The 22079-nt window shown below is 48.4% G+C and overlaps 1 protein-coding gene across 1 annotated transcript in view; it reads left to right on the forward strand.

Annotated features, from left to right (window-relative positions):
* Positions 1-10553: 10553 nt before the first annotated feature.
* LOC311107595 (apelin-like) overlaps positions 10554-22079 on the forward strand; it is a 29590-nt gene continuing 18064 nt past the window's right edge. The window contains exon 1 of the mRNA XM_084150117.1: positions 10554-11089. Within this exon, the coding sequence (XP_084006243.1) occupies positions 11023-11089 (67 nt within the window). The 5' untranslated portion in view covers positions 10554-11022. The remainder of the gene's footprint in view (positions 11090-22079) is intronic.

The raw sequence follows: 22079 nt of genomic DNA on the forward strand, positions 1-22079 counted from the left end.
TCCACAAGGGGGACAGACCCTACGCACAAGCACAGCAAAGCCAGGAGTGAGGATCAAACTCTAACCTTTAGATGATTTCTCTGGCACCCTGATCACTTCGACAGGGCATTCAACACTGCCATTGAGACATACAGTACTGTGGGTGAGGTCAGGAGCAAGGCTCCTCTCACCTGCCACCTGGAGAAACCCTCAGAAGATCTAAGGTCTGATTGGAGGCCAGCAATGTAAAATAATTCAAAGCCAGCCTTTGTTTGTTGTTTTACGATATCTATAGAGAATCTGGATCTGAGCTCATGAGGGTACGGAGCAGGTTTTATACATTCCCTTATCGTTTGATCATGCCCCTGCTGCAAAATAGGATAACACAGTAGGGAATGCTACGCTAGGTTTCTAGGATTTTAGTGCATAAGGAAAAAGAGACCATTCCTGCAGGTGCAACATCACAGGAAACCAACTCTGGTCCCTTTACCACAAATCAGCCAATGCGGAAGTCAAGTCACCCGACAGCAATATTATGATTTATAAAACTGCTTGAAAGGCTGATAGCAGTGCATAGCGGTGTATAGCTTCCCAGTGATCATTTTCATTCCCTCTGTCTACGGCAACCCTAAATTGTCATCTCCCATATCAGAGACTCAGTTACTGCTCTGGGACTGATGGGCCGGATAGCCTGGATTATGGAGACAGCAGCTGTGGAGTCATGCAACACTGGAGCAAATGGTCATAGGGGATAATTGGCCCAGGGCTGCTTAAAGTGTGTGTTAGCAGTGAGGGGATACGTTAAGTCCCATGTTATACCTTATGCATGAGGGGATGAATGGCAAATATTCCCATCTGTAAGTAGAACAGCAAGAGTGTTCATTGATTGTTTGGATGTCAGAGAAGAAGACAATTATCTCATGACATTTGCACCTGTCTGCTCCCTATGTCAACACTACTGAGGATGTTCCAATGGGAAGAGGAGGGAAAATATTATGATGGAGAGTTGATATGTATTGGTGGGAATGCGGAATCATTAGGTGACAGACTAGGTTGAGTAACTGTGTACGTGAAGTGTCTGTCATTACTCTTAAGAAGAGCTTTGTAGTATTTGTGACCGACCCCCCCAGACTCATAAAATAAAACCCAGACGCGTTGGCAGATAGAGGGAGAAACAGAGCATCTCCCCCTTTTCTTTCTGCTAGCACAGTGGACTAAACCAAAAGTATCTGCAATACATCTGGAAGACAAAACGATTTTGTTTAAAGTGTAAATTCATCAGTGAGATAATAGCCCATTACAAGACACCTCTGCCTGTTGCCTGGTTCTTTATGGTTCCAAGAAACCCTTCGTACTACTGCAGCAGTGCTACTGTATACTGAGGGTGACCTTATGGAAGAATCTTCCATCCAGGGCCTCTGGGAGCAGAGCACAATTTCTCAGTTGAATTGTGGAGCCACCGATAATGTTGCGATTGAAGGCAGATAAGTTCATCCACTGGCCCTGTGATTCTTGACATTTGTGATATGAAGCACTGGGCGGCCTGAGGGGAGGATTGCGTTCGCTTAAAGCATCTATGAAGAAGTAGAGAGCTCTGGCTCAGTTCCCTCAGATCCCTTTCATAAGACACAACCTTTCGCATTACTGATCACAAGAGAACCACATCTTAATCACTGTCTTACTAAGACTTGCATACAGTAGCAGGAATGAGACTCCATCTTACTCTGTCTCAATAGATGGGTTGGCTGACAGCGTCACGAAAATGATGCGTGCCAATCGCAGAGGCAGAAGGACAGATGTTGTTATGATCCTGAACAGTCAGATAGCTAGCAACAATGACAAGAAGCTGCCGTGGCTCGTTTCAGCTCTTTGTATCTTGTTATTGATACCATGTCTTGTTTGGAGGCGTATTGAATCATGTGATGTCTATGCTAATATGGCTAAAAGTCATTAGCGTGCTAACCAACAACTGTAATGATGTATTTGAGAGACAACAAGTGCTCATTGTGCACATTTATTTATGTTTTCAATAAACATTTGAAGACGAAATACAGTTTAGATAATGTCAACAATCTAAGCCAAACCCGTCTGTTTTGCCCCATAGTTGCGCACGGTTCGGTTTTGTTGCTAAACAACCAACCCGTCTATAGGTTTTCTATTTTACAGTGGGCTGATTAAGATGGAGACCTGGGCTGGGGAATGCTGCCGGATGGTCAGGTATGCTCCCCTCTGCACAACAACAATAGCAAAAACAACAACAGCCCTCCGCTTCTGCTCATTTAATCATCAGGACAATTAAAACAAACATCCGCCCACTTATGATTAGAAATGTTTTCGAGACAGGAGGTCTACCAATGGAATTGCAGACTTCAGATTCTTAATTTAGAGTTTAATGGTAAACAGGAAACACATTAATCTTGAATCAAGAAAATAATGCCGGAATTCTTCCACATAGATCAGGGACCTAATTTTATCTGTACATTCAAGGTCACCTGTTGATTTGTCCACAGTAATGATGGATAGAAATGGAAAAACATGCTTAAGAAGAGAATAACCTTTTTCCTCCCCTCTTTCCGATTACACACGCCAGAGGAATTATGGAATGCAAGTTTAACTATTAATAATACAAGCTAACAATAAGGAAGAACTAGTCATTTACAAACCACAAGGGCATCACCAGTGTCGTCATGGCTGACCAAATCCAGGGATAGATTTTCATCACACAGGTTTCCTGTCAACATCCAAGTGCTTCCTTTGTCAGGGCAGATGTGGTTGGGCGGAGGCAGACCATTACTGGACCATCAGGCAGACATCAGGCAGACCATTAATGGACCATCAGGCAGACCATTACTGGACCATCAGGCAGACCATTACTTAACCATCAGGCAGACCATTACTGGACAATTAGGCAGACTGTTACTGGACCATCAGGCAGACCATTAATGAACCATTAGCCAGACATTTACTCGTTACTGGACAATCAGGCAGACCATTACTTAACCATCTGGCAGACCATTACTGGCCAATCAGGCAGACCATTACTGGACCATAAGGCAGACCATTAATGGACCATCAGGCAGACCGTTGTTGGTTACTGGACAATCAGGCAGACCATTACTGGCCCATCAGGCAGTCCGTTATTGGCCCTTCAGGCAGACCATTACTGGATCATTAGGCAGACCATTACTGGACATCAGATAGACCATCACTGGACCATCAGGCAGACCATTACTGCCCCATCAGTTAGACTGTTACTGGACCTTCAGGCAGACCATTACATGACCATCAGGCAGACCATTACTGGTTACTAGACCACCAGGCAGACAAGTAATGGACCATGATGCACACCATTACTGGACAATCAGGCAGACCATTAATGGACCATCAGGCAGACCGTTGCTGGTTACTGAGCCATCAGGCAGACCATTACTGGACCATCAGGCAGACCATTACTGGCCCATCAGGCAGACCATTACTGGACCATCAGGCAGACCAGTACTGGACCATCAGGCAGACCAGTACTGGACCATGATGCAGACCATTACTGGAACATCAGGCAGACCATTAATGGACAATCAGGCAGACCTTTTACTGGTTAATGCCCATCAGGCAGACCATTGCTAGATTTTCAGGCAGACCGTCAATGGCCCATCAGGCAGACCATTAGTTGCCTATCAGGCAGACCATTACTGGACCATCAGGCAGACCGTTACTGGATCATCAGGCAGACCGTTACTGGATCATCAGGCAGACCATTACCGGCCCATCAGGCAGACCATTATTGAACCATCAGGCAGACCATTACTGGACCATCAGGCAGACCATTACTGGTTACTGGCCCATCAGGCAGACCGTTACTGGCCCATCAGGCAGACATCCACAGGCCAATCAGGCAGACCGTTACTGACCCATCAGGCAGACTTCCACTGGCCCATCAGGCAGACCGTTGCTTTACCATCAGGAAGACCATTACTGGACCATCAGGCAGACCTTTACTTAACCATCTGGCAGACCATTACTGGCCAATCAGGCAGACCATTACTGGACCATAAGGCAGACCAGCACTGGACAATCAGGCAGACCATTAATGGACCATCAGGCAGACCATTGTTGGTTACTGGACAATCGGGCAGACCATTACTGGCCCATCAGGCAGTCCGTTACTGGACCATCAGGCAGACCATAACAGGACCATCAGGCAGACCATTAATGGACCATCAGGCAGACCGTTACTGGTTACTGGACCATCAGGCATACCTTGCTGGCCCATCAGGCAGACCATTACTGGACAATCAGGCTGACTGTTACTGGACCATCACAGAGTACGTTACTGGACCATCATGCAGACCATTACTGGACCATTAGGCAGACCATTAATGGCCTTTTAGACAGACTATTACTGGACCATCAGGCATAAAATCACTGGTCCATCAGGCAGACCGTTACCTGACCATCAGGCAGACCATTACTGGCCCATCAGGCAGACCATTACTTGACCATCAGGCAGACCATTACTGGCTCATCAGGCAGACCATTACTGGACCATCAGGCAGAAAGTCACTGGACATTCAGGCAGACCATTATTGGACAATCAGGCAGACCATTACTGGACAATTAGGCAGACCAATACTGGACCATCAGGCAGATCATTACTGGACCATCAGGCAGACCATTACTGGACCATCAGACAGATAATTACTGGACCATCAGGCAGACCATTGCCTGACCATCAGGCAGAGCATTACTGCCCATCAGGCAGACCATTACTGAACCATCAGAAAGACTAGTATTGGACCATCAGGCAGACCATTACTGACTCATCAGGCAGACCATTACTGGACCATCAGGCAGACCGTTACTGGACAATCAGGCAGACCATTACTGGACCATTAGGCAGACCAATACTGGACCATCAGGCAGACCATTACTGGACCATCAGGCAGACCATTACTGGACCATCAGACAGATAATTACTGGACCATAAGGCAGACCATTACCTGACCATCAGGCAGAGCATTACTGCCCATCAAGCAGACCATTACTGAACCATCAGAAAGGCTAGTACTGGCCCATCAGGCAGACCATTACTGGCCCATCAGGCAGAACATTACTGGATCATCAGGCAGACCAGTACTGGACCATGATGCAGACCATTACTGGACCATCAGGCAGACCATTACTGGACCGTCAGGCAGTCCGTTATTGGCCCTTCAGGCAGTCCGTTATTGGCCCTTCAGGCAGACCATTACTGGATCATTAGGCAGACCATTACTGGACATCAGATAGACCATTACTGGACAATCAGGCAGGCTGTTACTGGTCCATCAGTTAGACTGTTACTGGACCTTCAGGCAGACCATTACATGACCATCAGGCAGACCATTACTAGTTACTAGACCATCAGGCAGACAGTTACTGGACCACCAGGCAGACAAGTAATGGACCATGATGCACACCATTACTGGACCATCAGGCAGACCCTTAATGGACCATCAGGCAGACCGTTGCTGGTTACTGAGCCATCAGGCAGACCATTACTGGACCATCAGGCAGACCATTACTGGCCCATCAGGCAGACCATTACTGGACCATCAGGCAGACCAGTACTGGACCATGATGCAGACCATTACTGGAACACCAGGCAGACCATTAATGGACCATCAGGCAGACCTTTTACTGGTTAATGCCCATCAGGCAGACCATTGCTAGATTTTCAGGCAGACCGTCAATGGCCCATCAGGCAGACCATTAGTTGCCTATCAGGCAGACCATTACTGGACCATCAGGCAGACCGTTACTGGTTACTGGACCCTCGAACAGACCATTACTGGACCATCAGGCAGACCATTACTGGTTACTGGCCCATCAGGCAGACCGTTACTGGCCCATCAGGCAGACCTCCACTGGCCCATCAGGCAGATCGTTACTGACCCATCAGGCAGAACATTACTGGACCATCAGGTAGACTGTTACTGGCCCATCAGGCAGACCGTTACTGGCCCATCAGGCAAGACCATTGGTTGCCTATCAGGCAGACCATTACTGGACCATCAGGCAGACCGTTACTGGACCATCAGGCAGACCGTCACTGGCCCATCAGGCAAGACCATTAGTTGCCTATCAGGCAGACCATTACTGGACCATAAGGCAGACTGTTACTGGACCATCAGGCAGACCGTTACTGGCCCATCAGGCAGACCATTACTGGTTACTGGACCATCAGGCAGACCATTACTGCCCCATCAGGCAGAACATTACTGGACCATCAGGTAGACTGTTACTGGCCCATCAGGCAGACCGTTACTGGATCATCAGGCAGACTGTTACTGATTACTGGCCCATCAGGCAGACCATTGCTCGACCATCAGGCAGACTGTTACTGGCCCATCAGGCAGACAGTAACTGGCCCATCAGGCAGACCTCCACTGGCCTTCAGGCATACCATTACTGGCCCATCAGGCAGACCGTTACTTGTTACTGGCCCGTCAGGCAGACACTTACTGGCCCATCAGGGAGACCCTTACTTGCCCATCAGGCAGACTGTTACTGGCCCATCAGGCAGTCTGTCACTGGCCGATCAGGTAGACCGTTACTTTCCTACAATCACGTCACCACAAAGACCACCACCTTCGACTGCATTTGTGAGAAATCTCCAACTCTTTCATTATTAGTTTTAATTTACCGTACATTATAAGCTTTCCTTCACGTTAACATAATTAAAGATAATACGGTGCATATGTTTTGAACTTTATTGCCAAGTTTGTCGTCTCACTCATTCTTATCTTAACTGGGGATGTTTTAACGATTTGTAAATCCAACACCATAAATGTCCGCCACCTGATGCACCTGGATCTGCTCAAGTATGCACAGCTCACTCAATATAAACAGACAAATCAGAACTGATATCTGACCAAAGTAAATTCAACTTAATACAGACATCCCAAAAGGCATAGCAATAAGTTCTAAAACATGGAACATTGGAGTATGATGGAATGTGGAAATTATATGCCAAACCCCAGACTGAACAGGGAATATGTTATTTCCAAAATATGTCAGTCATTGTGCAACACCATGTTTTCTGGTAAAGCGATTATGAAAGTGCCTATATGGGATAATGCATGCCAAGGAGTGATTCTTCTGACAAATTATCTCAAGGCTAAAAATACAGTGGTGTGAAAAAGTGTTTGCCCCCTTCCTGATTTCTTATTTGTTTGCATGTCTGTCACACTTAAAATGTTTCAGATCATCAAACTAATTTAAATATTAGTCAAAGATAACACAAGTAAACACAAAATGCAGTTTTGAAATGAAAGTTGTTATTATTAAGGGAAAACAAAATCCAAACCCACATGGCTCTGTGTGAAAAAGTGATTGCCCCCTACAACCTAATAACTGGTTGGGCCACCCGTAGCAGCAACAACTGCAATCAAGTGTTTGTGATAACTTGCAATGAGTCTTTTACAGCGCTGTGGAGGTATTTTGGCCCACTCATCTTTGCAGAATTGTTGTAATTCAGCCACATTGGAGGGTTTTCGAGCATGAACTGCCTTTTTAAGGTCATGCCACAGCATCTCAATAGGATTCAGGTCAGGACTTTGACTAGGCCACTCCAAAGTCTTCATTTTGTTTTTCTTCAGCCATTCAGAGGTGGACTTGCTGGTGTGTTTTGGATCATTGTCCTGCTGCAGATCCCAAGTTCGCTTCAGCTTGAGGTCACGAACAGATGGCCGGACATTCTCCTTCAGGAGTTTTTGGTAGACAGCAGAATTCATGGTTCCATTTATCACAGCAAGTCTTCCAGGTCCTGAAGCAGCAAAACAGGCCCAGACCATCACACTACCACCACCATATTTTACTGTTGGTATGATGTTCTTTTTCTGAAATGCGGTGTTACTTTTACGCCAGATGTAATGGGACACACACCTTCCAAAAAGTTCAACTTTTGTCTCGTCAGTCCACAGAGTATTTTCCCAAAGGTCTTGGGGATCATCAAGATGTTTTCTGGCAAAAATTAGACGAGCCTTAATGTTATTTTTGCTCAGCAGTGGTTTTCGTCTTGGAACTCTGCCATGCAGGCAATTTTTGCCCAGTCTCCTTCTTATGGTGGAGTCATGAACACTGACCTTAACTGAGGCAAGTGAGGCCTGCAGCTCTTTGGATGTTGTTGTGGGGTCTTTTGTGACCTCTTGGATGAGTCGTCGCTGCGCTCTTGGGGTAATTTTGGTCGGCCGGCCACTCCTGGGAAGGTTCACCACTGTTCCATGTTTTCGCCACTTGTGGATAATGGCTCTCACTGTGGTTCGCTGGAGTCCCAAAGCTTTAGAAATGGCTTAATAACCTTTTCCAGACTGATGGATCTCAATTACTTTCTTTCTCATTTGTTCCTGAATTTCTTTGGATCTCGACATGATGTCTACCTTTTGAGGATCTTTTGGTCTACTTCACTTTGTCAGGCAGGTCCTATTTAAGTGATTCCTTGATTGAGAACAGGTGTGGCAGTAATCAGGCCTGGGTGTGGCTAGAGGAATTGAACTCAGGTGTGATAAACCACAGTTGAGTTGTGTTATAACAGGGGGGGCAAACACTTTTTCACACAGGACCATATAGGTTTGGATTTTGTTTTCCCTTAATAATAACAACCTTCATTTCAAAACTGCATTTTGTGTTTACTTGTGTTATCTTTGACTAATATTTAAATTTGTTTGATGATCTGAAACATTTATGTGTGACAAACATGCAAACAAATAACAAATCAGGAAGGGGGCAAACACTTTTTCACACCACTGTAGAACAGGCTGGGGGATAAGAATCTTTAGCCTGGGCCTCAGTCATCAGCCACCCCAGAGGCGAGAGCATTACTTCATGAAGTGAAGGTTTCAAGTGCCGCATGTAAAAATGGAAGGTGCTCCTGTTTTTGGATCCCAAGTGGGTGGCACAGATATGCCGGCCCCTGGGACACGGGGGCTTCAAGAGACAATGGCTGGGCTGTGTGAGGTTTGGGCTGGGGCCCTGGCCAAAGTCCCTGTTCTCAGGTCTCCACACCAGTAAAGTTACTTTTTTTGACAGCACATAGAGAAGGGGTTGTTGTGTGTGGATCTCTTTGATGATGGGCTCTCTGTCTCGGGGTTGTGACCAAGGGCAGTCCATCCATCATTTGTCACGGTTCCCCTTTAGGGACTCTATAGGCCAGCCTCAGTTAGCTTATGTGAACAACCATATATCTACATATGTATGTATTATAACAAACATGGTTTGTGTTTTAATACAAATTTATGGGAAAAAACAATGTGTCTTGAGTAAAATGTGAAATAATCATGAGTTACGGTTTCCAATTTCCTACATCTTTTCTATGTAGCTTTATAGATTGTTGTGCAATAACATAACATCATTGTTCAATAAAATTTTGACTGCAGCTTTTATGTATTCTGCTGAAAAGGGTGGACCTAAGAAAAAAAAGTGCAAAATCAATGTGAAGGGGTGGGGTAAGGGTGAGATTTTGTAGATTTTCCTGATTAGAACAAATATTTCGGTTTTTACCCCAAAACATATAAATTCCCTTTTGGAAATCAACCAGCCATATTACTCTAACGGCGATAGCGAAACATGTTGAGTTAAACGTCATGTGAAAAACAAGGCCTATTCCTCCTATCTATGGACAAAGCCGATAAGAGTAGTTGTTATAGTTGTAGTGGTCGCATGGATTGTTCTCACAATTCAGCACAAGAAATGCAACATTTCCTGTTTACATCTAATAAAAAATTAATAAAAATGAAGTCAATTTATTTCGGAGCCGTACAGGGAGGGTAGCTTAATGGTTGCTTTGTTCACCAACAATAAAATGTCGGAAACAAAACAAATCCTCCGGGTACACCCAATGTCACGGACACTGACTTGAAATACTGCAAAACATTTACCACCATGTCTTAGTCCCTAAGGACTGGATTTCTAAACAGAGAGTAATAGAAGGGAACTACTTCCATACAGACACAAAAGGAGGAAAACATTCACCTTTTTTCTTCTTATCTCTCCACCTTCCCCTCTTTCTCTCATCTTCCCCTCTTTCTCTCACCTTCCCCTCTTTCTCTCATCTTCCCATCTTTCTCCCACCTTCCCCTCTTTCTCTCATCTTCCCCTCTTTCTCTCATTTTCCCCTCTTTCTCCCACCTTCCCCTCTTTCCCCCACCTTCCCCACTTTCTCTCATCTTCCCCTCTTTCTCTCATTTTCCCCTCTTTATCCCACCTTCTCCTCTTTCTGCCCTCCCATATAAATTGGTATTTAGATTATTGGATTCCTGGTAAGCAAGCCTCTTTGCAATTCAAAGACTACTTTTTCAACAAGAGCATCTGTTTGGTTATTATGATAAACCTGGACACCCCCCACCACCCCTCCTTCCCAACCCCCGCCTGCCTGCCTGTCCTTCCCGTCTCTCTCTTTAGTGGGAGGGTCGATGTGTATGTGGGGGGGTAACATTGGGGGTGGGGAGGCCCCCTTTTCCATGACCCACAGAGTCAATGATACATAAACCACATGACCGACTGGGCTCCTGTTATCCAAGGCAAACAGAGGACTTGTACACACAGCCAGCCAGACAGACAGACAGACAGACCTGCTGCAAGCTGATTCCCAGCACAGCCAAAGCTCTATTGAACTTGGCACCGGCTGCCGTATTCTCTGAGACGGGGAAAAACGCTGCACACCTCCGTGGGAGAACTCAGATAAAGACGTGCCTTCAGTCTTGGAGTGGCGCTGTCACACACTGATATACAAATACGCATTTAGACACACACATACAGAAATACACACACACACACACACACCAGGCAGGCAGCCAGGCACACACTCACTCACACTCACAGAGGAGCAAACAGTCTCTTTCTCTCCCCCTCTCTCTCACCCTTGCTCGCTCAGCCGCTCTCTCTCCCTCTCTCTCTCCCTCCCCCTCTCTCTCTCACCCTACCTCCCTCCCATCCACACACACACACACACACACCACTACAGTATATCAGCTAGCGACTACCAGAGAGCCAGAGGGGAGCGCAGAAATGAATGTGAAGATCCTGACGCTGGTGATTGTGCTCTTGGTGTCTCTGCTGTGTTCTGCCAGTGCTGGTGAGTACAGGGCTCGCTCGGGCTTCTGTCTGTACCCTCCCTACGCTTTCTATTTTATCTCTCTTTATCAGCCCTTAGGCTCGGCCAAGGCAGCTTTAGTTGATCAGTTATCTAGCGTGGTTAGTCTTGTGTGCCTCTAAAAGGGAAGGAATATCAGTTCAGAACCTGACTGTGTAAAGTACTGCAGTGCAGTGGTTTCCATGTTATTGTAGCTGGGGGGGTGTATTTTGTATTGAAGTTTATAAGGTGCTATTAGCTAATGGTCATATGCTTTCTGTTGATTCAGCGTGAGGGATAGCAGAGATTTTGCCTGATATGAAATATTTAGGGTCTTTTATTTCTGGTCATTGCTGTCTATGCTGAGTGCTGTGGCTGTGTTGTTGAGGCTGTATTATTATGTGACTATTGTGAAATGGACCTAGGCATGGCACATGTACTGCAACGTAGTGTGGTGGAGGAAACTACCCATAGCTGATAGAGGTATAACTGGTTTTACAATTCCAATTCCACCAGACTAAATGCATTTCTAATGTATCACTGTATCATTATAACTACATTATAGCAACAGCATGCCTGTTCTCATGGCAATCCAGAGCTCTGATTCATTTGGTATGGTGTTGATGGTGATTGTATTTAGGATGTCTACAGGGGCTGCACATAATCCCAGATGCATGGATGGATGGTCTATTAAGGAACTCAATTTGTGCTGCTTTGTCACAGTACATTTCCATACAGTGCTGCCACAGCTCTGGAGCCATTGTGTTGAACTCCAGTGTGAAATGAGAATATCTGTGCTTACAAATTACAACAAGCAACAACGAAGCAGGAGAATAGTATCTAGAGGTATTTACTCAGTGGGGGGGTCATGGGAGTAGGAGTCTTTAGCGATGTGGCGAGAGGGAGGGGTGGGGGGGAATCAGTTAGTTGACCATTGGCCAGCCTGCAGATGTGGTGCAGGTAACAGTGGAGTGTGAAAACACAACAGTGGGTCTTGTGTCAATGTTTCTAGCTACCTCTCTGAGGATTCACACCTATCTATTAACCACTGGCATGTGTGCTTGCGTGTGTGTGTGTGTGTGTGTGTGTGTGTGTGTGTCAGGTGTGCGCGCGTGCACATGTGAGTCTCTGTGTATATCTAGCTTAATTATGTGCATAACTGTGTATGTATCTGAGGTGTACTGGCCACACTTGGCGTATCAAACTGCAATGTGCAGCAGTGAGTGCTCTTGTCTCCCATGCTTCCAAGCGTTGCATTCATTAAGGTGTGACATGCTATTTTTGTCTCGGCCGCACAAGTAAATGGGAAGCAATTATCCTGTATTACAGTCAGTGTCATTTTTCATGCCCCTGTGTCTGCCTGACCATGTTCCACGCCTGAGATCCCACCACCGTGCTACGCATCCCTTTCCCTGTGCACAGATGACAGAGGAAAAGAGGCTGTGTGTGCAGATGCTTATTGTAGTTATTCAACAACTTCTTCCAGTATCTGCTCTATCACCTGTTTCTCTGGCTGGTACTGTAGTATTGACTCCATTGACAGAGAGAGGGAGAGAGAGGGAGGGAGGCTACTGTATTGCAGCGTTAGTGGGTGAGGGGAGGGATGGATGCTGCTAGCTCTAGCTGGAGTCTGTGTCTGTGCCTGTGTAGCACCAGCCTCCGCTATTTGTGCTGTGTTGTCGCGGGAAGGTGTCAGGAGAAGACTCTGTGTGTAGGCAGTGGGTGTGAAGCCTTTCATCTTGAGACAAACGCTTTTCCAGTTCACCGGGAGTTTTCCGGGCCATCTGTTTTCAGGCGTGTGTGTGTGTAGGCGTGTGTGTGTGTGTCTGGCTAAAGGGGTTTTATGGAGGCTGAATCACTGGCTTGATCAGGAAGAGAAAGGGTGGGGACCTGTGTGTGTGTGTGTGTGTGTGTGTGTGTGTGTGTGTGTGTGTGTGTGTGTGTGTGTGTGTGTGTGTGTGTGTGTGTGTGTGTGTGTGTGTCAGAAGTCATGGTGCAACAGGCGACAGAGTCTCAATCTAATACTCCCCTTCGGCAGTCCTTCAGTGTCACAGTAGATTCGGTAACAACACAGTGGCCTTTCTGGTGCTATATCACCATCCCTGAACAGCATACCTCAATTACCCATATTCAAAAGATACACTCTACCTTGAGAGCAAGAGAGAGCAGTCAAAGCCTCAGACATGTGGTATTGATAGTTCATTCTGAAGGCGATCGCTCGTCTTCCTGCCTCCTCTAACTCTTAAGGGCTCCTATGTAAGCAATCCTTATTGTGGAAACAGTCTGGCCTCTCAGGCCTGTCAGCCCAGATATCAAAGCCCCATCTTTCACAGGCACTGAAACACCTCCGCCCAAATCCCTTAGCACAGAGAGACGCACAGGAGGAAAACAACAGATGCTGACACACACACACAGAGACAGACAGACAGACAGACACTGAGGTGTGTGATGTCAGCTGCCTGGTTGGCTCCCGGTTGACACCCAGGCACATTTGAACAGGTGAGGTGGTTGGTGGTTTTGTGAGGGAAGGCATGATAGGGGGGCTCCACTCCTTGGCATTATCTATGGGAGAAATCATCTGGCATACAGTAGGGGGGCAATTTCACACGAGCTGTCAGCAATGCTATTATTATTATTATTATTCCGTATTAAACGTTGATGTATTGTCGGTTCTGGGGATATGGCACAAGCAAAGTCCCAAATCAGCTGCGCCAGTGGTGCATTCTGGGTCAGGGAGCGCCCCAGAGAGGCCAGACAAAATAAATACACGCCCTCATTAAGCATCTACAACCACATTGTCACGATCGTTATAGGAACCGGACCATAGGCGTACATCTTTTAATGAGTACTTTACACAATAACAAAACAACAAAACGATACGTGAAGTCTGAAGGTTCACCAACACAAACCTATACAGAACAAGATCCCACAATTAACTGTGCCAAACAGGCTGCCTAAGTATGGTTCCCAATCAGAGACAACGAGAATCAGCTGCCTCTGATTGGGAACCACCCTGGCCAACATAGATCCACACGATCTAGAACATAAACCTAGAAAACTAAACATAGAAACTAACACCCTGGCTCAACATTAAAGAGTCCCCAGAGCCAGGGCGTGACAGTACCTCCCCCCCCCCCCCAAAGGCGCGGACTGCGACCGCGCCAACCAAAGACCACAGGGGAGGGGCCGGGTGGGCATTCCGCCTCGGAGGCGGATCCGGCTCCGGGCGTGACCACCCCTCTCTCTCTCGCCCTCGTGGTCTGGCCCTGCTGGCCGGAGCTGGACTGAACACCGGTGGAGCGGATTGCTCTGGCTCCGGCGTGGAGCAGCTGACCGGTGCCGGACCAGGCACAGGTGGAAAAGGCACGGACCGTGCCGGACTGACGACGCGCACCACTGGCTTGGTGCTGGGAGCGGGAACGGGCCGGACCAGGCTGACGACGCGCACCACTGGCTTGGTGCGGGGAGCAGGAACGGGCCGGACCGGGCTGACGACGCGCACCACTGGCTTGGTGCGGGGAGCAGGAACGGGCCGAACCGGGCTGGCGACGTGCACCACTGGCTTGGTGCGGGGAGCAGGAACGGGCTGGACCGGGCTGATGACGCGCACCACTGGCTTGGTGCGGGGATCAGGAACGGGCCAAACCGGGCTGGCAACGCGCACCACTGGCTTGGTGCGGGGAGCAGGAAAGGGCCGAACCGGGCTGACGACGCGCACCACTGGCTTGGTGCGGGGAGCAGGAACGGGCCGGACCGGGCTGACGACGCGCACCACTGGCTTGGTGCGGGGAGCAGGAACGGGCCGAACCGGGCTGGCGACGCGCACCACTGGCTTGTTGCGGGGAGCAGGAACGGGCCGGACCAGGCTGACGACGCGCACCACTGGCTTGGTGCGGGGATCAGGAACGGGCCAAACCGGGCTGGCGACGCGCACCACTGGCTTGGTGCGGGGAGCAGGAACGGGCCGAACCGGGCTGACGACGCGCCCACTGGCTTGGTGCGGGGAGCAGGAACGGGCCGGACCGGGCTGACGACGCGCACCACTGGCTTGGTGCGGGGAGTAGGAACGGGCCGAACCGGGCTGGCGATGCGCACCACTGGCTTGTTGCGGGGAGCAGGAACGGGCCAGGCCGGGCTGGCGACGCGCACCACAGGCTTGGTGCGAGGGGCAGGAACAGGCCGGGCCGGGCTGGCGACGCGCACACAGGCCTTGTGCGGGGATCAGGAACGGGCCGGACCGGACTGGCGACGCGCACCACAGGCTTGGTGCGAGGGGCAGGAACAGGCCGGACCGGACTGGCGACGCGCACCACAGGCTTGGTGCGGGGAGCAGGAACAGGCCGGACCGGGCTGGCGACGCGCACCACAGGCTTGGTGCGAGGGACAGGAACAGGCCGGACCGTACTGGGAACACACACCACTGGCCTTGTGCGGCGATCAGGAACGGGCCGGACCGGACTGGCGACGCGCACCACTGGCTTGGTGCGGGGAGCAGGAACAGGCCGGACCGGGCTGGCGACGCGCACCACAGGCTTGGTGCGAGGGGCAGGAACAGGCCGGGCCGGGCTGGCGACACGCACCACAGGCTTGGTGCGGGGAGCAGGAACAGGCCGGACCGGGCTGGCGACGCGCACCACAGGCTTGGTGCGGGGAGCAGGAACAGGCCGGACCGGGCTGGCGACGCGCACCACAGGCTTGGTGCGAGGGACAGGAACAGGCCGGACCGTACTAGGAACACACACCACTGGCCTTGTGCGGGGATCAGGAACGGGCCAGACCGGACTGGCGACGCGCACCACTGGCTTGGTGCGGGGAGCAGGAACAGGCCGGACCAGGCTGGCGACGCGCACCACAGGCTTGGTGCGAGGGGCAGGAACAGGCCGGGCCGGGCTGGCGACACGCACCACAGGCTTGGTGCGGGGAGCAGGAACAGGTGTCTTGGGGTTGCCTCTCGCCTGTCCGACGACGGCACGGTTGGCGCCGTACCTCCTCTCTCGCCAGGGCTTTAAATTTTGCCCATGGCCCTTTGCCCGCGAACATGTCCTCCCAAGACCACCATTCGCCCACCTGGGACATCGCCAACTTCTCCAGTTCCTTTCCCGGTGTTTGCTCCTGAACACGCTGCTTGGTCCTTCTTTGGTGGGATCTTCTGTCACGATCAATATAGGAACCGGACCAAGGTGCAGCGTGATAGGCGTACATCTTTTAATGGGTACTTTACACAATAACAAAACAACAAAACGATACGTGAAGTCTAAAGGTTCACCAACACAAACCTATACAGAACAAGATCCCACAATTAACTGTGCCAAACAGGCTGCCTAAGTATGGTTCCCAATCAGAGACAACGAGAATCAGCTGCCTCTGATTGGGAACCACCCTGGCCAACATAGATCAACACGATCTAGAACATAAACCTAGAAAACTAAACATAGAAACTAACACCCTGGCTCAACATTAAAGAGTCCCCAGAGCCAGGGCGTGACACACACAATGTTTCATTTCAACAACAAAAATCCAGGAGTAAAAAAGGAGGCGGCGAGGAAAAGCCAGGATATTTGGTGAAACAACATCAATTGGACCTACACTAACAGTACACAGGAAGCCTTAAATCATAATCCCAGCTCCTTCACTCGGCTCTGGTAATGTAAAGAGGGTGTTTTTGTCCGCTGTTGCCGCAGTGATCATAGGGGCCATAGAGAGAACAAAAACAGGTAAACTTTTCCAGATGTCCTGCAATAACATAATAATGGTGGGCAACTGGTCGAAGAGGGTGCAGTGGAGAGGTTATTAGGGGATTATGGGGAATAATTCAGCGGGTCTTTGTGGCACAGGGGCTAGTTTAGTTGGGCGAGCAGCAGCTGGGTTTCTCTCATTCTGTCTCACACACACTGATACACATGCAGAGACACACACACACACACACACACAAGGTCAGTGGTTCAGATCTATTTTGTGAATAACCTGGATTTCCTCGCTACGCAACGCTGGCAGGGAAACAGAGCCAAATCAACAGGATGCAGCAGCAGCAGCAGCTTCAAGAGAGGACAGCTAGTCTGACAGACAGGACACTGAGACACTCACGGCTCTGTCTCTTTACAACCAGAGGGCCTCAATAGACAGCAGCATGTCTACCCATAGCCATGTTTGACCATTGGCTACAGTAGGATAGTGGCAATCCTGACTGGACACATGATGTAGGCCAAGTTTCATACCTTAACCCCTAAATCATTAACCTCTACTAACTATTAACTACTTGTTGCACTCGCCAGTCGCCTGCCATGTGAATGAATGACAAACATGGAGAAACTGAAATCAAGTCGTAGGTCTCTAGTAAAATCCATTGCCTGCAAACATCAGACATGATTTACTTTATTGAAAAACCAGTCTGGTCTTGAGACTTCAAGGAGAGGATTTTATTCAGGCTTGTTGGGATAACCACTTCATACATCAGTATAACTCCCACTCGCAGTGGGCTTCATATAAACCATCCACAATTGCTTCATAGGTGAGGGGAGGGGAGGGGAAGAGATTTCTGGGGGAAATCATAAGTCATTTGGTAGGGATAGAAGGCTAACCTTCAGGGCTAACGCTCCCTGGAGGTTTGAGCTGCTGAAGACTTTGGCATATGCGACTTCTGGGGCGCTGTAATGTAATTCAGAAATCCTTTGAATGAATAAATCAACTCACTAAGACCTTCGGTCAGAAGTGTAGGCCTATGCATAAGGAGAAAGACAGAGGGAGTGAAAAGAGAAAAAAAGAGAGGAAAGCTAGAGCAGCTATCTTCGAGCACAAGGGTCGCTTTCAGTGGCAAGGGGAGCGCCACGCATGGACACTGAAATATTCAAAAGCCTCCAAAAACTTCACAGCTGGTGGTCTCGCTTGCCTTCCCAAATATTTTTTTGCAGGTGGACGAATTCAAGGTGGTGAAAAAAGGAGTGTTGAAACGCTCTCTGTCTCTGTCTGACCCTGACTCCATTACTTGGCCCTAGCTGTTCCTGAGTCTGGCCTTGGTCTGTGTCTCCCTTATATGAGAGCTATGAGAATGCTGCCCCGAGGGCAGATAGCTGGGGCTAGCCACCATGCTAGGCAGGCCTCTTCTGAGCACCACCAATCGCTATCCCCAGGCACAGGGTTCTCCCATTCTCTCACCCCATAGCTTAATCAAAGACAGATATTTTCTAAAGCCGCACTAGTTCCACCAGGGGCCCAATATTAATGTGATTTATTGCTCCCTGTTCAAACATTAAGTGTTACATTTATAGTGGTTGTCAATCTGGATACGATTGGAGTGGACATTTTTATTAACAGCACACCAAAACCACCGAATAAATATTCTGGAGTCGTTGGAATGAATGAATGGAGCTTTAATTACTTTCACGGTCAATTTACGCAAAACATGGATTAGCAAAATACACTACATGATCAAAAGTATGTGGACATCTCCTCGTCGAATATCTCATTCCAAAATCATGGGCATCAATATAGAGTTGGTCCCCCCTTTACTGCTATAACAGCCTCCACTAGATGTTGGAACACTGCTGCGGGGACTTGCTTCCATTCATCCACAAGAGCATTAGTGAGGTCGGGCACTGATGTTGGGCGATTAGGCCTGGCTCGCAGTCGCCATTCCAATTCATCCCAAAGATGTTCGATGGGGTTGAGGTCTGGGATATGTGCAGGCCAGTCAAGTTCTTCCACACCAATCTCGACAAACCATTTCTGTATGGACCTCGTTTGTGCACGGGGGCATTGTCATGCTGAAACAGGAAAGGGCCTTCCCCAAACTGTTGCCACAAAGTTGGAAGCACAGAATCGTCTAGAATGTCATTGTATGCTGCAGCGTTAAGATTTCCCTTCACTGGAACTAAGGGGCCTAGCCCAAACCATGAAAAACAACCCCAGACCATTATTCCTAGTCCACCAAACTTTACAGTTGGCACTATGCATTTGAGCAGGTAGTGTTCTCCTGGCATCCGCAAAACCCAGATTCGTCCGTCAGACTGCCAGATGGTGAAGCGTGTTTCCACTGCTCCAGAGTCCAATGGCGGCGAGTTTTACACCCCTCCAGCTGACGCTTGGCATTGCACATGGTGATCTTAGGCTTGTGTGAGACTGTGTGCTCGATTTTATACACCTGTCAGCAACGGGTGTGGCTGAAATAGCTGAATCTACTAATTTGAAGGGGTGTCCACATACTTTTGTATATATACAGTGGCTTGACATTTTTCCTATTTTGTTGCCTTACAACCTGGAATTAAAATTTATTTTTGGTGGGTTTGTATCATTTGATTTAAACAACATGCCTACCACTTTGAAGATGCAAAATATTTTTTATTGTGAAACAAACAAGAAATAAGACCCCCCCAAAGTCAATACTTTGTAGCGCCACCTTTTGCAGCAATTACAGCTGCAAGTCTCTTGGGGTATGTCTCTATAAGCTTGAGACGTCTAGCCACTGGGATTTTTGCCCATTCTTCAAGGCAAAACTACTCCAGCTCCTTCAAGTTGGATGGGTTCCGCTGGTGTACAGCAATCTTTAAGTCATACCACAGATTCTCAATTGGATTGAGGTCTGGGCTTTGACTAGGCCATTCCAAGACATTTAAATGTTTCCCCTTAAACCACTCGAGTGTTGCTTTAGCAGTATGCTTAGGGTCATTGTCCTGCTGGAAGGTGAACCTCCGTCCCAGTCTCAAATCTCTGGAAGACTGAAACAGGTTTCCCTCAAGAATTTCCCTGTATTTAGCGCCATCCATCATTCCTTCAATTCTGACCAGTTTCCCAGTCCCTGCCGATGAAAAACATCCCCACAGCATGATGCTGCCACCACCATGCTTCACTGTGGGTATGGTGTTCTCGGGGTGATGAGAGGTGTTGGGTTTGCGCCAGACATAGCTTTTTCCTTGATGGCCAAAAAGCTCAATTTTAGTCTCATCTGACCAGAGTACCTTCTTCCATATGTTTGGGGAGTCTCCCACATGCCTTTTGGCAAACACCAAACGTGTTTGCTTATTTTTTTCTTTAAGCAATGGCTTTTTTCTGACCACTCTTCCATAAAGCCCAGCTCTGTGGAGTGTACCGCTTAAAGTGGTCCTATGGACAGATACTCCAATCTCCGCTGTGGAGCTTTGCTGCTTCTTCAGGGTTATCTTTGGTCTCTTTGTTGCCTCTCTGATTAATGCCCTCTCTTGGCACGTTTTTTGTGGTGCCATATTCTTTCCATTTTTTTATAATGGATTTAATGGTGCTCCGTAGGATGTTCAAAGTTTGGGATATTTTTTTATAACCCAACCCTGATCTGTACTTCTCCACAACTTTGTCCCTGACCTGTTTGGAGAGCTCCTTGGTCTTCATGGTGCCCCTTGCTTAGTGGTGTTGCAGACTCTGGGGCCTTTCAGAATAGGTGTATTTGTGCAAATAGTCTGGGTAGCAATGATTAGCTGTTCAGGAGTCTTATGGCTTGGGGGTAGAAGCTGTTGAGAAGCCTTTTGGACCTAGACTTGGCGCTCCGGTACCGCTTGCCGTGCATTAGCAGAGAGAACAGTCTATGACTAGGGTGGCTGGAGTCTTTGACAATTTTGAGGGCCTTCCTCTGACACCGCCTGGTATAGAGATCCTGGATGGCAGGAAGCTTGGCCCCAGTGATGTACTGGACCGTACGCACTACCCTCTGTAGTGCCTTGCGGTCGAGGCCGAGCAGTTGCCATACTAGGCGGTGATGCAACCAGTCAGGATGCTCTCGATGGTGCAGCTGTATAACTTTTTGAGGATCTGAGGACCCATGCCAAAGCTTTTCAGTCTCCTGAGGGGGAATAGGCTTTGTCGTGCCCTCTTCACGACTGTCTTGGTGTGTTTGGACCATTATAGTTTGTTGGTGATGTGGACACCAAGGAACTTGACGCTCTCAACCTGTTCCACTACAGCCCCGTCGATGAGAATGGGGTCGTGCTCAGTCCTCTTTTTTTTCCTGTAGTCCACAATCATCTCCTTTGTCTTGGTCACGTTGAGGGAGAGGTTGTTATCCTGGCACCACACGGCCAGGTCTTGGACCTCCTCCCTATAGGCTATCTCATCGTTGTCGGTGATCAGGCCTACCACTGTTGTGTCGTCAGCAAACTTAATGATGGTGTTGGAGTCGTGCCTGGCCATGCAGTCATGGGTGAACAGGGATTACAAGAGGGGACTGAGCACGCACCCCTGAGGGGCCTCCGTGTTGAGGATCAGTGTGGCAGATGTGTTGTTACCTACCCTTACCACCTGGGGGCGGCCTGTCAGGAAGTCCAGGATCCAGTTGCAGAGGGAGGTGTTTAGTCCCAGGATCCTTAGCTTAGTGATGAGCTTTGAGGGCACTGTGGTGTTGAACGCTGAGCTCTAGTCAATGAACAGCATTCTCACGTAGGTGTTCCTTTTGTCCAGGTGGGTAAGGGCAGTGTGGAGTGCAATAGAGATTGCATCATCTGTGGATCTGTTGGGGCGGTATGCAAATTGGAGTGGGTCTAGGGTTTCTGGGATAATGGTGTTGATGTGAGCCATAAACAGCCTTTCAAAGCACTTCATGGCTACAGACGTGAGTGCTACGGGTCGGTAGTCATTTAGGCAGGTTATCTTAGTGTCCTTGGGCACAGGCACTATGGTGGTCTGCTTGAAACATGTTGGTATTACAGACTCAGTCAGGGACATGTTGAAAATGTCAGTGAAGACACTTGCCACTTCTGAATGTAATTGGTTGCACCAGATCTTATTTAGGGGCTTCATAGCAAGGAGGTGAATACATATGCACGCACCACTTTTCCGTTATTTATTTTTTAGAATTTTCTGAAACAAGTTATTTTTTTCATTTCACTTCACCAATTTAGACTATTTTGTGTATGTCCATTACATGAAATTCAAATAAAAATCCATTTAAATTACAGGTTGTAATGCAACAAAATAGGAAAAATGCCAAGGGGGATGAATACTTTTGCAAGGCGCTGTAGTGTATTACTCTTGA

The sequence above is a fragment of the Coregonus lavaretus genome (genome assembly GCF_964263955.1).
Source record: "Coregonus lavaretus genome assembly, chromosome: 32".
NCBI lineage: Eukaryota > Metazoa > Chordata > Actinopteri > Salmoniformes > Salmonidae > Coregonus > Coregonus lavaretus.